The sequence below is a fragment of the Lates calcarifer genome, linkage group LG3 (assembly GCF_001640805.2).
Source record: "Lates calcarifer isolate ASB-BC8 linkage group LG3, TLL_Latcal_v3, whole genome shotgun sequence".
Classification (NCBI taxonomy): domain Eukaryota; kingdom Metazoa; phylum Chordata; class Actinopteri; family Centropomidae; genus Lates; species Lates calcarifer.
The window spans coordinates 119232-136489 of NC_066835.1; the positions used below are offsets into that span (position 1 = coordinate 119232).

A 17258-nucleotide genomic window follows, 5' to 3' on the forward strand; every position below is an offset into this window, starting at 1 on the left:
GATGTTGGAAACTTGGAACTGCCTCTGAGATTCTGCTCCATGTTGATTTGACTGCATCACATCATTTCTACAGATTTGTCAGCTGCACATTGATGCTGCCAATCTCCTGTTCTACCACATCACAAAGGTGTTCTACTGGATTCAGATCTACTGACTGGAGAGACCACTGAAGTTCACTGAACTCACTGTCATGTTCATGAAACCAGTTTGTGACATGGAGCATTATCCTGCTGGAAAGTAGCCATTAGAGGATGGTACACTGTGGCCATGAAGGGATGAACATGGTCATCAGCAATACTCACATAGGCTGTGGCATTCAAACCCTGGTTGATTGGTGTTAAGGGGCCAGAGTGTATCAAGAAACATTCCCCACACTATTACACCACCAGCAGCAGCCTGGACTGTTGACACAAAGCAGGTTGGGTCCATGGATTCATGCTGTTGACTCCAAATTCTGACCCTACCTTCTGCTGCCTCAGCATAAATCCAGATCCACCAGACCAGGCTGTGTTTCCAGTCTTTGGCTGACAGGAGTGGAACCTGATGTGGTCTGACGCTGTTGTCATCCATCCACCTCAAGGTTCCACATGTTGTTCATTCTGAGATCTTTTCTGCTCAGCCCCGCTGTAAAGAGTGGTTATCTGAGTCACTGAGTCAGAAATACTCAAACCAGCCCATCTGGCACTGACTATTATGCCACGGTCAACATAAGTGGAGGTCACATTTTCTCCATTCTGATGTTTGATGTGAACATTAATTGAAGCTCCTGACCTGTATCTACATGATTTTATGCGTTGCACTGCTGCCTCCAGATTGGATAAGCAGGTGTACAGGTGTGCTTGGTGGGGGGGTAGCATGGGAGATTTACCTGTCTGTAGGTAATGAAATGCAGTTAGCTGCTTTCAAGCTTTCCATCCCAGAAGCTTCTTGTTGTAAGGTGACAGTGCTAACCACCGCACCACCGTGCCGCCCAAGATAAACAGTTGGTAGAGCTAATTCTTCAGTCTGTTAAACAGTCCATTAAAGCACTGCAGAAGATGACACAACAAGATGGAGTCATTAAAAGCGCTCCAGTCACAACTCAAACTGAGGAAAACCATGTGGAAAAGATGATGAAAATCCAACATTTCTGCTTCATGTATTAATGTGAGGAAGGTTCCAGTCTTCTCATTACTCCACACAGATCTGATGTTTTCCTCTCTGCACTGCAAGTGACAAGTGACATTTAAGTCACATGCTCCACGTACATCAGCATTTATTCACTAAGTCTGTCTCCATTGCACTTTGCTCATTCCAGCCAGTGCCCTGAAAGTATTTTGGTTTGATAACTAGCACTGGCAGTCAGTATATAAGATGTGAATGCACTCTATCATTTGCACTAATCACTGCCATTTCAGTTAAGAAAACTTTTGACATCACAAAAGCCAGTAAACAAAATTTGCTTGTTTTGGTACATGACAGGACTGTTTTTCACTTCTCTTACTTTCTGTTGCATGTTGGACAGTGGAACAGTAGTGGTCAGTAATACCTCATCTCTTCAGAGGGTATTTAGTTTGATCAACATGCTGGAATTTTTAATAAAATTTCTATTGTTATTTTCTGATTCCTCTCAGAGCAAACTGTTGATAATGAGAAGAGCACTGACAATGAATCAAGTCTAAGCCTAAAGCTGAGTTTCAGTTACAGATACAAAAATAACATTTGGTATAACATGTTTAAGAGGCACTCACATGAGATATGTCAACTTGTCGTGATACCACTCAGCCTGTGAAAGCAGATGTGTAATGCATTCACTGTGATGCTTCAGGATTACCTTGGATTTAGCCAATTTTTGACTGAAGGTTTGCCAGACACGGAGCAGTGTTTCCCCTGGAATGACTGTTATTCCAGGTGCGTACGCAGAGACACACGTGAAACAGGAAGCAGGGAGAAAGAGCGTAAATGAGCTTTTAATTTTAACATTTTTTCTTTGCCATTCTTGGGAGGGCAGGGGTTCCCATTGGCGTGGTCAAGCCGTCCAGCCAAGGCAATGTTAGGGGAAAGGTTTAAGATACTACTGGTTGCATTGTGGCAAACGTAGATCCAGCATTTTGGGAGCCTGACCTATACTGGGAGCTAAAAGTCAGGCTAATTTAGAACATAAACGTTCAAATAATAAATGAAAACTGTTATATTAATCACTGTCACAGGTTGTCATTTATTCTGGATTGGCTTCCACTCTCATGTGGATGTATGTAAAGTGATGTGAGCTGGCCTGAGAGCAGACACCAGAGGAGAGAGAGTGACTGTGGAGATATGGAGGCAGGAGGGTGAATGCAAAGAGTAACTGACTGATGGACAGTTAACAATAGCCCTCACCCCTCAAGTATTTTGGTTCAGTTTCTACCTGTGTGTGTGTGTGTGTGTGTGTGTGTGTGTGTGTGTGTGTGCTTTTTGTTGATTGGCAGCCAACAGTTTATCTTGTATGTATGGCCTGTTAGACTGCATTCAGATTCATTTTGGCCTCTAGTGAAAAACCCTGTCATCTGTTTGAATGAGATCGGTCTGTTGGCGCAGTGGTGGTGTTAGTGGAGGAGACTCTAAATGGACACGTCTAAACAATGCAGGGCTGTCTGGCCAGAAAGTTGAACTGGGCTCAAGTTTTGCTGCAATATGACGTTAGGGATGCCATGGTGTGGAACCTTTTCCCACTGGGTTAATAAATTTGTGACAGCACAGATGTTGAAAAAGACTTGTGTCAGTTCAATATTTGCAGAGCACTTACTTTAATTTTACTTACTTTTCTACTTACTTTTTGAACAAAATGAATGCTTGGTCATGTTAAAATTGCGATCTGTAATTAGAGCTGTATGATCCTATCTCCGTCAGCCAATCACAATGTGTCATTACACCACGTGATTCAGAGCAGCAGATACTCAAATAAAGCCGGTGAGAGCGAGTGAGTGACAGCGGCTAATGACAGTGTGAGGCCAGATATTGTGTAGGACAAAGAAAAATGACTAAATGAATCCAGAAGAAAACCCCACTGATGGCACTGTGCTCGTGACGAAAAAGATTAGTTAGTTAATTCTACCATTTTCTCTTTTCAGTTCTTTCTCTCCCTCCCTCTCGCTCAACCAGGTATTCTGCAGCTTTATAATATTCAGCAGCGGCAGTAATATTCCTGGGGTGGGCTGCCGCTACAAAATGTATAAAGTGAAAACACTGCAGACAGTCACTGTCAGCTGGTTTTTAACTCGTCTTATCACTGGTAGTTTCCGCTTTAGATGTGTGGTTTCTCATGGCGGGCATGCAGCTGCCAGCAGGCAGGTACAACTCACCTGACACTGGAGCGAAAAACAGCTAAAAAAAAAAAAAAAAAAAAAAAGTGTAACAACTCGTCCACTGACATTCTGTGAGTCAGATCAGGGTACTCCTGACTAATGTATCCAATAGTCGACATTTAGGGGGCAGCCTTATACAGTTTATTACTATACCTGACGAGCTCCCATAGACACAAGGAATTACAGACTCCATCAACTACCACTTAGACAAACAGTCAACTCAGTTTTATTTATATAGCGCCGAATCACAACAGCAGTTAACTCAAGGCACTTTTCATATAGAGCAGGTCTAGACCTTGAGGACAGACTGTTAGGACAAACTCTCTTACGTTACAGCTTTTCTTAACAAAAGCAGTAAGGATGTGAAGGATTGTGGCTTGGCTTGCATACCCATGCTGCTGGCTGTTACATGTGATATAAAATAACATAAATAAATATGATGAAGAAGAACAGGCTTTTCAAAACAAATGCTGCTTAGGCTGGTTCACTGTTATTTATAAAAAAGTTTGAATAAAACTGTCTGATGATAAACTTTTATTAACAGGACAAACTGGCCTGCATACCCACCCTGTGTTGCCTTTAATATACAATAATACACAAATAGATTACATAAATTACACAGTTTTGAATAATATACCACAGGGTAAAAGAAGTGAAATTACAAACATGGAACAAAATAAATAAGAAATGAATAAAGGGCGAAAGTCAATAGGTTTTTCAAAATGAAAACAATAAAATTAAATTGGCAGTTGCTGAGTGTGACAGTGCTTTACATTCTCTTTGTTAGGAAAACCAGCATGTTTACCCTCTCTGGCTTAAGAGGGGGGGTTGACAGTGTTCCCTGTCGTGCTGAACACCCTCTCAGATGCACAGCTTGTTGCACACATGCAAACATATTTTTTGGCTACCTTTTACCAGCAGGGAAACCTCGTTTGATTTGCTTTTCATCCACCTCTGTGTTGATGGTGGACTCTCGGGCATAGTCCACAGTCACTGTGCACGACCTCATCTTACCATGTGATGCTCACATCAGCTTTATGCTCCTCTGCATCCCTAGCATCCTCACTACCGTTTTCTGCTTGGAGCCCCAGTGAGTTTCACAGACCTGTTAGGCAAAAATAAAGACACAGTTTTACCAAGCTTAATTTAAAATATGCTTAGAGTCTGTGTGTTATAATTGTATATAGGCCTACCAAGTGGAAAGGCATCCAACCCTTATTTACTTTGTTTGGGATGGATTTAATAAATTATTTTAAATAAGAACAAAAAACTGTTTGTTCTTATTTAAAATAATTTAAATAAGAACAAATAGATATATATATACACACAGATTGTGCGCACCTTTCCTGTCTTGTCTATGGCAAGGCAGCTGAACCAGGATCAGTCTGAGTTATGAACAGCAACTTTTCTGTTCGCTCCACTGTCGGCTGTGAGTCAGGACACTTAACCCACATCTAATCCCCAGTCTTGTAGAGCCTCCTGCAAGGGATCGGCCATGTTAGTGGTGGGGTGGTCCTTTGGCCCATTCCTGCTCACAGATTTAGGGCATATTTAGGGCATCACATGAAGGCACCACTTCTCCAGTCGAGATTTAGCTGCAGGCCTCAGTTTTGCAGCCTGGTGCACTTGACGGTGTGTGTTGATTCTAAGAGTTAATTCCAGATGCTTCCACCTACATCAGACTAAGTTTGCAGATCGCCTCATCAGTGTTACCAGGATCCCCTATCAGGGTTTAAATCTGAAATAGTGCTTTTTGCTTTCACACCAAATCCTCCACCGCTGTCTCATCGGTCAGCTCTGCTCTCGTTACGAGATGTGACGCTGCTCGCATCAACCAATAATAAACTTTGAATTTATTATTGTTTGATAATAATAAACGATAAGCTTTGAGTTTATTATTGTTTGGATTTGTTATCAATAATAAACTTTCAGTTTCAGTCATAACTAGTATTTGGCAGATTGAAATGTATTATTTGCATGAGTGTGGGTGCTAGCTGCTGATATGCAAAATGATTCAAATAGGTTTTATGTCTATAAGAAATGAAAAAAGATGATGGGGCCGGTGGGCACCTTATGTAATCAGTGTGTGTCCGAACACTTTATAATACTCAACTACTGCGGCAACGCCACACAATGTCTTCTGACGAGGCATTAGAGCGTGGTCCTAGATGACTCTAACATGATCAGACTACTTCTACCATGTACCTTGTGATCGTCAGTCACGTAACTGGCTACAGTTATAAAATCCTGTCTGTGAGTATTGTAATGTTTTGGCGTCTGTTGAACCATCAGTCTGTTACTCCAAAATGGACTTGGACATGGATCATATTTCATTGTCTCTCTGGTACATTAAACAACACAACCTCCTGTTGTTTTAACACAGGGTTGTTTCCAGTCTGAATCCCCACTGAGCTGCTGGTATAGTCATGAGACTAGGCATTAATTAAAACCTCTAGACCTAATCATTTTACCAGCATTTCACTACCTGTGTGATGACAGTAGCACTTATCTTAACGTAGTGATTTCTGAGGAAAAGAAAAAATCTAATGTAATGTCATTTGACTCTTTGATGCCAGCTTTTGGTACTTTGTTAAGTTTGGTCCTAGTTTTTGGTTATCTGTGATACAAACACATTTTGGTTGGTACTTGTCAAATGACAGACAGTATGTGTATGTGGTTGGGATGCTTTGTGTAACCAAACAGGTTATTGATTTGGGTTCAGCATCCTGCCAGTTTTGTGCCAGTGCCACCATTTTGCAGCGATCACCACCATTTTGACGGCAGGATTAATGAGACAAATGGAGGTGCTTGGTGATTTGCAGCCCTGGATCAGTAGTTGCACCTTTTTTTTCTTTTTTCTTTTTTTTTTTTCCTTTTTTTGTCTTCGGGTAGAGATGGGACGTCAGGCCTGACACATCTGGCTCCTGCGCCTTGGAGATAAGCCTGACATCCAGCGATGAATCAAACGGTTGAAAAATGAAATGGAGAACGCTTCCCTGGTCATGTCCCTGGAGGAGAAGAAGGTGGAGGTGGTGGAGAGACAGAAGGCGGACTGGGAGGAGTAGAGTTGCATCAGCCAAATAAATTGTCATGATGCAGATCATGCATGAAATGAGCAGCAGATTCCACACTGCAGTTGCAAATGGCCTTACTATTACACTCAGTCAGCTGGCAGTGGGCCCGTTTGGCAAACACTGTGAAACTGGTGTTGAGCCACATAGGAGGGACCGGGACAGACCAGGACAGGAGGGTTCTCGGCTGTGGACTTACAGTATGAGTGTGAGGAAGGCTGCTGGTTTCATTCTGGGGAGGACATTTTAGCAGCAGCCATCTGATCGACAGCTCTGTGCATAAAGAACATTGTGTGTGTGTGTGTGTGTGTGTGTGTGTGCTGGGGGATGGGTGGAGGGAATTAAGAGTTGGCATTATGTCAGGAGAGAGCTGCCATCTCTGCCTCCTTTCTAGCCCTGTACACACACACACACACACAGCCTACACACAAAGACTTGTGCGAGGATAGCACAAGACGAAGAAAAAAAATCCCTCCGCTCTCAGTGTGTCTTGGCTGTGTCACTCCTTTATTACCCCCCATACACACACACACACACACACCACACACACCAGACATGCCTCTGCACACATGCCTACACAGACTCCATATCCACTCCTGATTGGCCGGTGTAATATGAACAAATGAAGCCCTCAGCTCTGGCTACATTTAAGGGGCCCCTGAAAGTAAGCATGTGTTTATTTTTACAGTGAAAGAGGGGGGAGGAAAAGACGGCGGGTTTGAGGAACTGGGGGAGGGTAGAGGAGCAGGGAGGGTTTTCTTTGTCGTACTGTACGGCTGGAGCAGGAGAGGGGGTTAAAAATCCTGCCTTCTGTTGGAATGCTGTGCAGTACGTGGATGCTTGGACACCGTCTATACACCGTTTTATGTCACAGAGCGACTTCCTCAGTACTCTCACTTTGTTACTAGCAGGAGTCTTTTATCAGATTTTTGATAAAGATGTCTACCTGTCCAACTTTGCCTCGATGCTGGGTTTGTGAAAAGTGTGATTGTTGTCTTTAGGTAGCAACAATCGCCATCTATTAACCTCCACCCAGTGTCTCTCTACCTCTCTCTCACCATGTCTCTTTTTCTTTTCTTTTCTTTTCCTTTATTGCATTGGCCTGGCAGAGCACCCAAAGCTAGAGGGTGGGGTGGGTGGGAGGTAGTAGGAGGGATTATGGGAGGAGGAGGAGGGTGGGGGGGGGGGTGTGGTTGAAGAGAAAGAGTGTGTGGCTTGTGTAGCAGCTGACTGAAACAGTCATTATATTATGTAAAGGCAGTCGGCGGTGGCCAGGGAGAGGGGGAGGGGAAGGGGGGGTTACTGACGCGCAGCACAGGGCCGACCCTGATTGGCTCATCAGCGCCATTCTCAGCACCGCTCTGTGTCTCATTAAAGGTGGAGGCTCAGCAGAGAGGTTGCAGGAGCTGCTTGTGTTTTTCTCAGCAAATGGAGGCGACGGCCAGGCCCCGCCACTGCGTCACAAATTAATTAGAGAAGAAGAAGAAGTAGTGGCGGGGAGGGCCGTATTGTGCAATCATTAAGACTCCTCCCTGTGTTAAAGAGGCTGCTGTAGATGAGAGGAGGATAACAGAGACGTTCGAGGAGGACAGAACGAACAGATTAGCACCATGATACAGTAGATGAGGGGAAACGATAGAACGACACCAGCAGGAATAATCTGCTAATAGGAGGCTGATGAAGAGATAACGGGCCAATTAAATCTGCTGTCTGAATTACAGTCACTGATGCTCTGCTGTACAGGATTTACTTAGCCAGGTGTTGACGATGCCACGGTGCGAGGGCTGGAAATGAAAGCATCCATTTGCATGTTGTCTGGCCGCACACACACACATCGTGCTGTCTGTCACAGTGGAGTAGAAGCCTGCTGATTGACTTCTTCACACCACTGGTCCCAGTCACTTGATAGGATACAAGGAGATCTGATGGTGTTTTGGGGGGTTTGATGTGACTTTTGACAGCACAAAAAAAAAGATGAATTTCAGGTGTGAGCAGCCTTTCGTTTCTGTATCTAATGTTGATGTGATTTGTACTGTGGTCACCCGTAATATGAAGTTGTCATGATTGCTAAAACATGGCAAATCTCTTTTATGTTTTAGGAAGCGATTAAAAATGGGTTTGTCGAGGAGGAGTATGTTGCATGTATGAGTCCAAATTTTCACTGTCGAAATATTAATTAGGAAATAGAACAGAATTTCATGACAATTCTATCACATTTCTGCATCGAAAAGATATAAAATACCGTATATAAAAATATTTTTAAAGTAGCCGTAGCTTGTAATATAATATTATACATACTTATTTCTAAACAGTAGACATTGCACATGACGATTGAGGGGGTTTTAGGAGATGCTCGGCTCATGGGGGGCAGTGCTTTGTAGACTTCAGGTCAGTGATGGCTCGAGGCTAAAAGCTGTCTTTGATTATTGCACTGCATGTTTTTATGGCCCTGTAGTGTCTCCCAGCAGACAATAGGGTGAGGAGATGGTGGCTGGGGACGGTTGTGTCTCTGGCTTTGTGGAGTCCTGGAGGCAGCGTGATCTGAAGATGTCATCCACCGAGGGCAGGGAGTGGCCAGTTATGTCCTGGGCTGTGTTAATGACTCTCTTGAGAGCTGTCTTGTTGGCTGTTGTGTGATGCACTACATTAGCACACTCTCTATGGAGCAGTGGTAGAATGGCTCACGCAGGTGCATGGACAGGCTGTTTTTTTTTTTTGTTTTTTTTTTTAAATGTCCTTAAAAAGTAGAGCCACTGCTGCGCTTTCTTGAGCAGTGCAGTGGTGAGCTTCTCTGTGGGGTATGCAGGTACACAGTCATAAGAGCAGACAGAGTAGAGGAGGGCACTCAGCACATAGCCTTGTGAGAATCAGCCAGTGCTGAGAGACATGTTAGAGTAAAGGTGAGGTCCAAGTCACCCTGTTTGTCAAAAAGTCCTTGATCCATATACAGGAAGTTGACTGAGACACATGTCTCCTGCTGGGGACAGTGGACAGTGGTGTTAAATGCCATGCTGTAATGTCTGGCTTAGTTCTCAGCGGCAGGGACAGGGAGACTGGTCAGGACTGAGGGAAAGATGAATGCAGTCAAATACAGAGAGGCCCTTGAAGGAAACCTGTTCTAGAGTGCCTGCAACCTGAGACTGGGACAACTGTTCACCTTTCAGCGCTACAATGACCCCAAAGGATACAGCCAAGACAACGCTGTAGTGGCTTCAGGGCAGGTCTCTGATTGTCCTTGAGTGATCCAGCCAGAGCCCAGACCCATCGGACATCTGCAGAGAGCCCTGAAGATGGCAGTTCACAGACACCTCCCCTCCAATCTGATGGAGGTTGAGAGGATCTGTCAGGAGGAATGTGATAAACTCCCCAAATCCAGGTGTGCAAAGCCTGCAGAGACTTACCCAACAAGACTTGAAGCTCTAATGCTGCCAAAGGGGCTTCTACAGAGTACTGAATTAAGGGTCTCAGTATGTCTGTAAATGAGAGAATTTAGTTTTCCTTTTTTTCTAAATTTGCAAAAATTTCCCCCGAAATGTTTTCACTCTGTCATTATAGGAACTGAGTGTAGATTATGGGCTAAAAATTATTATTTTATATTTTTCAGTCATCACTCAGTTACAGTCCTGTCAAAGCACTTTATGTCTTCATCCTCTCTCCATGTCCATCTCCTAGGCTGTTTGTGGCCCACCCACCCAACTCCTTCACCTTTACAGCTGCTCTTTGCTGACTGTGTGTCCTGCACTGCATGAGATGACTTTTAAAGATTGGAGAAGTGACTATCTTAACAAATGAAGTAATCAGTAATGGAAGAACTAATATGTTTGACTGAAACTGACTTGAATGCTAATAGATTGCAAGTACAATACATCTTTAGTCTGTTAAATGCAAGTTACAATGACTAGATATTCCTGTTTCATTTTAGTCTTTATCATTTATTTAAGTCAAAGTTGAGAAAACCCTAATGTATTCTGCTAACTAAAAAATATCACGATGCACGATGCTATACATTTATTAAAATTCTGTTTAAAATGATATAACAGCAATAAAACAAATTGTTTTTTACTGGCAACTTACAAAACATTCAGTGTACCGTTTCCATCCTAAAACCTCTTTTTATATTTCATTGAAAGTGGCTCATTTTAATTCAGTGGTGGGATACGACTGACAGCATGAGAAACAGGTGAAGGGAACATGGCGGTTGTTTTCTTTGTCATGAAAAAAGCACTGATCATACTCAGACAAGTTGAGTGAATCAGCCGATCAAAAGCTGGCAAAGTGCTGCAGTGCTGATGAGGGGGTGTAGTCCAGGCTAAAAAATTGGTGTATTTAAGTCTGATCAACTCAAAGATGCTAGTGAAAACAACGCTTCCTGGATAGTAGTACAATATACCGAGGTTGGTATGTGATACAATCAGCTCAGTGTTTTAAGGTGATATTTACTTAAATTGTAACATAGAATCCAGTTCTGGGCTAACAGTGGAACATGTAACAGTCATTACTAGGCCTGTACGTCTCATGTCTGACATTTATGTGACAAAAGTCAGTGTTGACTCATTTAGTGCCTCAGAAATGCTAGATCCATTTTCCTCACAGTGACACTTGTTGGGGCTCACTGAGTCCCACGTGCTAATCTTTCTGTGGCTTTATGTGGCTGTGATGCATCTGACCTTTTTGTTATTTCTTACTCTTTGTCAGAGAAGAATGCTGGATTCAAACATCAGCAGTGGCAAGGATTCCTTTTTCTAACATCCACTGAAAATTCTATAAATTGTAAAATTGCAAAAGGTGGAATTAATTACAGAGTTTCCTGTTATTTTGTCCATCCTTGTAGTATCGATCTCTTTTGGAACACTGTTTAGCAAGATTTAATGTTGTACAGAGCAGTACTAGCTGAACAATAATCATAAAGCAGAGTTCTTTATGGTTATTAAGTGCAGAACCCAAGCATCAGGAGTACTGACAGACCTGTTTCAGTCCATACACAGTGTAGGCTCCCCTCAGTGCTCTGCAACATCTGCAGTTAGACTTTGAAGAGGGGATGGATTTGATAGAGGGCCTGCAGGAAGTCTACAGTAAGTGTTTGTGCTTTGTCATTTCCTCATCCAGCTTGTGCTCTGCTGCTGTGTCTTGATTGGTTCACTCCTCTGTGAGCCCCCCACGCTGAATCTGGTCACATGACCAAGCTACTGTGCTCATAAGACTTGGCTTGTTGTCCCCACAAAAAGTCTTCCTTAGTGGTATGAATCACATAGTAACACACACACACACACATTTCATACATTTCTCAAATGTATTTGTCTCCATCAAGTACAGAGATCCAGGCTATTCTTGGCCCACTGTGTTTAACCCACTTCCATCTGAATGAGCTTACCATCAGCTGCTCATATTGTCTGGTTATTTTTTTTATCCCTGCTCCTCCCCTGTGTGTTACCGCAATGATTCTCAGGTCACTGGGGTCACACTGATTGGTTAAAAACCTTCATTTGACTCAGGTGGTGCTGGACATGGAGCACTACCTGCTCTTCCTCAGTTGCAAGTCTGACCCCCTGACAGTCTAGCTCCACCTCAGGACTGTACCCAAAGTAGGGTATTAAGAGTCCACTCAGTGACTCTAAGTCCCTTCAGACTGATGCACTGAGTTGGAGGGAGTTAGTTCCTGCTTTTTTCAGTCTGTGTAAACTGATGTTTTCTCTTCCAGCATACCTCACCTACAAATATGGAAAATACATTATTCAGTCCTCACCCAGTTGCAGTCCTGTTAGCACTTTTATGCATAATGATTTTATCACTGAATAACAAAGATGTGGTTTTTAAAAGTTCACAGCCTGCCGTGAGGTTGTCCAGTGTTACTCTGTGTACAATGACAGGGCAAAAAAAGTCCCTAACCTCAGGTCAAAATGTATCCAAAGAGGAAGTGCCTCTAAGGCGAACGTTATGTGAACGTTGATAGTCAGGTCACAATATCAAAATGTTAACTTTTCAGACAAATAACAGGTACTGTGAGTAGTTTGAGATGTTTTCTTAGCTCTTACGACCTCATAATATTAATGAGTGTCCTTTTTAGGTGTCCACAGGGCTCCACATGGGGTCAGTAGCTTTTTGCCTGGCAGCTTGAGATAGCAGAAAGAGGCAGAGTTAAGCACAATTTATAGTTTCTATATTCATGTCAGCACAAGGACATTGTAAGGGTCTGTGTGATTAGCCAAACAGGTTAGGTTTGACTGTGCAGCCCGTTCATGCTGACAAACATGTGAATACATCCAGTTACACCCCGTTATTAAGCGTTTCAATACCAGCTGTGAATGGAACAGAACTGAACCACCTGCACTTTGCCATCCTTGTCCATGTTTGGACCATACCGATACTTTAAGGGTTCAAATTTTTTGATCTTTTTTCATAAGAATGCCTCTAAGCTGTGCAGATGTAGTTTACACCTGATACCTCCAGAGGTAGCATTCTGATTGCAGTGTGCTGTATGAGTATTTACACCTGCATTATATCTCACTTTTAGAATCATCAGTAAAAATATCCCATACTTTGATCTCTCTGTAAAGCGCTTCAGTCAGTGTTTGCTGTTTTTAAATGTGCTCTATAAACAAATTGACTTGTCCTGACTTTTCTATAGCTGACACTAGCATTTATACAAGCATAAAGACACAGAAAGTTGTAGTGGTTTTAATAATAGTAATAACTTGTTTCCAGAACTTGCTACAATATGCAAGTTCAAGCTAGTGCTACGGTGAGACTGGAAAGCAAACCACTCCACTCCTTCCTCTCCCTGCTTTGTTACTCTCTGCCTAGCCCCTCCACCTACATCCTGGTCTCAGCTAACACAGGAATCAGGAGCTTGCTAGCCTGTGAGTCAGCCATAGCAGCAGCATCCAGCAGCTAAGAGTAGCCTGAAGCCTCCTGTGTGAGTGGAGTAGTAAACCAGAAACGTGTTTGCGTATTTGACTGTAACAGCTGTGAGCTCCAGCCCCTGACCTTGGTCTTCTCTGATTGGTTGTTTTGGAGTATATTTCACTGACTAAAATATTATAAAAACATTACATACTTTAGCTTAAAGTGACAAAGATGTCCAGGTTATGATAGAGCAGAAGTATGTAGTCAGTACAATGTGTTGACAAACCATGTCTGAAATCAAACATGCTTATAGTTGTTCTGACTGTCCACAACAGAAGGTGGTGTGAAGGCGGTTTAGGGGGTGGGGGGGTGATAAGACATTCAAATATAGAAATAACAGAACACACTGTCAAACAGTCTCTTCATGTGTTTCACTCTGTTGCTTACATTAACAGTGACAGATATAGTCGGTGTAACATGAAAAAAAGCTGACGCACATTCAAACTATGCCTAATCTACACTGACCAATCACAGAGTGAGCTGGGTGTGGTCAGATTGTCAGTTCGTAATGTTGTGGGGGGGCTTATTCCATAAACAGTTGTGTAGAAATATCCTATGGAAAAGTGTAGTTGGGTGTTTGAACCAAATCCAGCTTGATGTGGCTCTGCTAACCATTGTGTCCTCTCCTCCAGGATGGAGCGGATGTCCGAGGAGGCGCTGAGGCTCAACCTGCTGAAGCGAGGCCTGGAGTCACCCAGCGAGCGAGAGGAAGCACTGGCCAAGCGCCTGAAAATGGAGGGCCACGAGGCCATGGAGCGCCTCAAGATGCTGGCACTACTCAAACGCAAGGACCTTGCTGACCTAGCAGCCCTGGAGGTCGCAGGACCCCTGGGAGATGGGAAGGGCCCTGGAGCCAGCTCCCTCCACCACCAGAGCCTAATGGGTGCTGCTTATGAGGAGAAGCTGAATGGGAGTCTGAGGCTGGGAGGCCATGGTGGCCATGTTGGACCCAGTAAGAATGGGAAGGAGAACATCCTGGATGAGCAGCCAGTGGATATGAGTGCTGGGAGAAGATGGTGAGAATGAAATATTTATACATAAAGAACCACTGTGGATGGGGGAGAGGGGATTGGAGATCTCTTAGTCTCTTTGACCAGCACTTTGTAAGATTCTGCTGTGAGGAAGTTAGAATATATCTGAAACCATTTCATTATCACAGTGGAATAAAATCAAATGCTACTGTTAGATCAGTGGTTAAGAAAATAGTGAGTGTTCCACAAAGAGCCAGCAGGTTTTCATGCCAGTAGTCCTTTTTCACAGCAGACTTGCCATTGTATGAAAATCACAGGCGTTAACATTAACATTAACAACAGCATGAACAGTAGCAGGACTCTGAGACTAAACTCAGCCATCATTACTTTTATTATTTTCACCTGTTTTTACTGTCACATATCACCAGGCCTGCTGATCACCTGAGCAGCTGGTTCACAGAGTTGCCTTCTACCTGAAGGAGCACCAACCAAAGGGTGGAGCTGTTCAGAATGAAAACCTGCACCCTGCTGGTCTCATTGGCCAATGGCCACCCCTAACACACTTGGCTATATTTTGTGCTCTACCAGTAAAACAGTGTGCTGACAGTTTGGTATTTTGCTGACCTTGGTCTTTACTTTACCTTCTGGTATTTTTGTGCCCAGCTCAGGACAGATATGATGTGATCAGTCAGTTTGAAAAGTGTTGCCATTATGCACATTAACATCCACTATGTATATTTTGATTACATCCCTTCCAAAAACACCTCGCTGCAGCAAAGTAAGCAAAACCACTGAACACAGATCAGTCGGTGGGTTTTAACTCAGTGTCCAGTCTGCAGGGGTCTGCTGTTTCCTCCTCAGTCACAGAATGAACCATTAACAGTTTGGTAGCTGTTAAAATTGACTTTAGCTTCACAGACAGAATGAGTTGCTGCACAGACCTGAATAATGTTCACAGCACGTTCCTCCAGCTGTCACTCAGTTATGTACAGCTACCAATCAGCAGCAGCTTCCTGTCTGTCTGAAGATGATGTGATGTCATGAGTGAGACTCTTACACCAAGAGATTGACTCACCACTCTGTTGGTCCACTCGCTGCTCCTTTATATATCATGTTACAGAGCGGTTCTTCTTTCTCAACAAACATATCTTTAGCTGAGTGTAAACAGCACAGACAGAGACATGTAGAGAAGTTATGAACCACACGACAGCTGAGAGTTAAATTCTGTAGTTTGGCTAACTCATAGATCATAATTAGCTGCAAATCATTACATTTGTTAGTCGTCAGTGAGGACTGCAGACTAAATCTTTCACTTCTTACAGCCATGATCAAAGTCATTATTGTTCCTTTCAAAACCTGATCTAAAACCTATATTCTGTGGATAACTAAGTTGTTGTGGGGCTTTCATTTTGTGTCTCATAATTATCAAGGTGAGTTTAGTCACCAAAGAATGCACATTTTTAAAAACGAAACCAGTTCAGCTGTGATTATGATAAATATAAACACTGTAAATTTAGTTTAAAAAAAGAGTGTCAAGTAAGATTTAACTCCTTAATATTAAGGTTGTTCATTTCATCTTATTGTGCTCTGAGAGCATCATATTCAGTGGCCTCAGAGAGGATTTACCGCTGCACACTTTATTGTGTTATAGGTTTCATTAAAAATTGATGTTCCTAAATCTGAAAAACAAAAATCTGTAAACAAACACCAGGCCAAACCTTGTAACTCTGTGTAGATCTCCACGATCAAACTGTCTGAGCACAGTGCTGAATAACTCTATAATTAACCTCAAAGCTTTACATCCAGTTCAAGTTTAGAGAAACTGGCATAGGTGAGGATGAACATGCTCCTCAGATGTTGTTAAAGTTGACAGGAGGTTATGTTTTTCTCATCCTCCCACAAAGCGATGCGGAGCACGACAGACGAACTCCGTCTCCGGACGTCATCATCCTGTCAGACAACGAGGCGTCCAGTCCCAGGACAACACCTCGCCCTGAGGAGCGCCTGCACCAGGCCAACCTGGACATGTTCAAGGTAAAACCATCAACAGCAGCCACTGCACCTGCGCACAGCTGAAAGGAATACACGCCCATGTCAGGGTCAGGTCTGTCAAGATGAACAGCCCTGGATTCATCGACATGGTGAACACATGTACCACCATGTCCGCACCCAGGGCCATCTATGGCACATCATATGGCTGTTGTTATCATTTTTAACCTTTTATTTCATGGCGTAGCTCCAAGGTGTGTAGGAAGTAGCCTAAATTTTCCATCCAGACAACATGTGTCACTGATTTTGTCTCTGTCTGTCTGTCCTGTCTGTCCTGTCCTCCAGGGGAAGACAGGAGAGGAGAGGCAGCAGATGATCAAAGCTCTGAGAGAGGAGCTGCGTCTGGAGGAGGCTCGCCTGGTGCTGCTGAAGAAGCTCAGACAGAGTCAGATGCAGAAGGAGAACGTGGTGCAGAAGGTCAGTGCTGCTGCAGATACCTCATATTCATCAACACAGAACCACAACCAGCACCACTCATTACACTGCTGGACACTCTCTGACTTTGCCTCTGCCTGTCTCTGCCTGCTTGTGGAATATTCAGTGGTAGAATGTAATTAATTAAGTACATTTACCTCAGTACTGTAAGTATGAATTTCAAGTGCTTTAACTTGACTTAAATTTTTCTATTTTTCTGCCACTTCATACTTTTACTGCCTGCTACATTTCAGAGGGCAATTTAGTTCTTTTACTGCACTACATTTATCTCACAGCTACAGTTACTAGTTACTTTGCAGAATCAGATTATTAATACAAAATACTAATGTATCATAGATTAAGTTACCATACATGTATATCTCAACCAAGTCTGGATTTTTGAGGTTGGTACTGTTTGATAATGATACATCAGTTGATTTTTAACGTAAACAATCTTTCTTAATTTTTTTTTTTTTTTTTTTTTTTTTTTTTTAAGAATTGTGACTTCAGATGTCCACAGGACATCT

The 17258-nt window shown here is 43.0% G+C and overlaps 1 protein-coding gene across 1 annotated transcript in view; it reads left to right on the forward strand.

Moving 5' to 3' along the window:
• The window catches only part of gatad2b (GATA zinc finger domain containing 2B), a 48672-nt gene that overhangs the window by 18120 nt on the left and 13294 nt on the right, over positions 1-17258 (forward strand). The window contains exons 2-4 of the mRNA XM_018695246.2: positions 13930-14313; positions 16173-16302; positions 16603-16734. Of these exons, the coding sequence (XP_018550762.1) occupies positions 13931-14313; positions 16173-16302; positions 16603-16734 (645 nt within the window). The 5' untranslated portion in view covers position 13930. The remainder of the gene's footprint in view (positions 1-13929; positions 14314-16172; positions 16303-16602; positions 16735-17258) is intronic.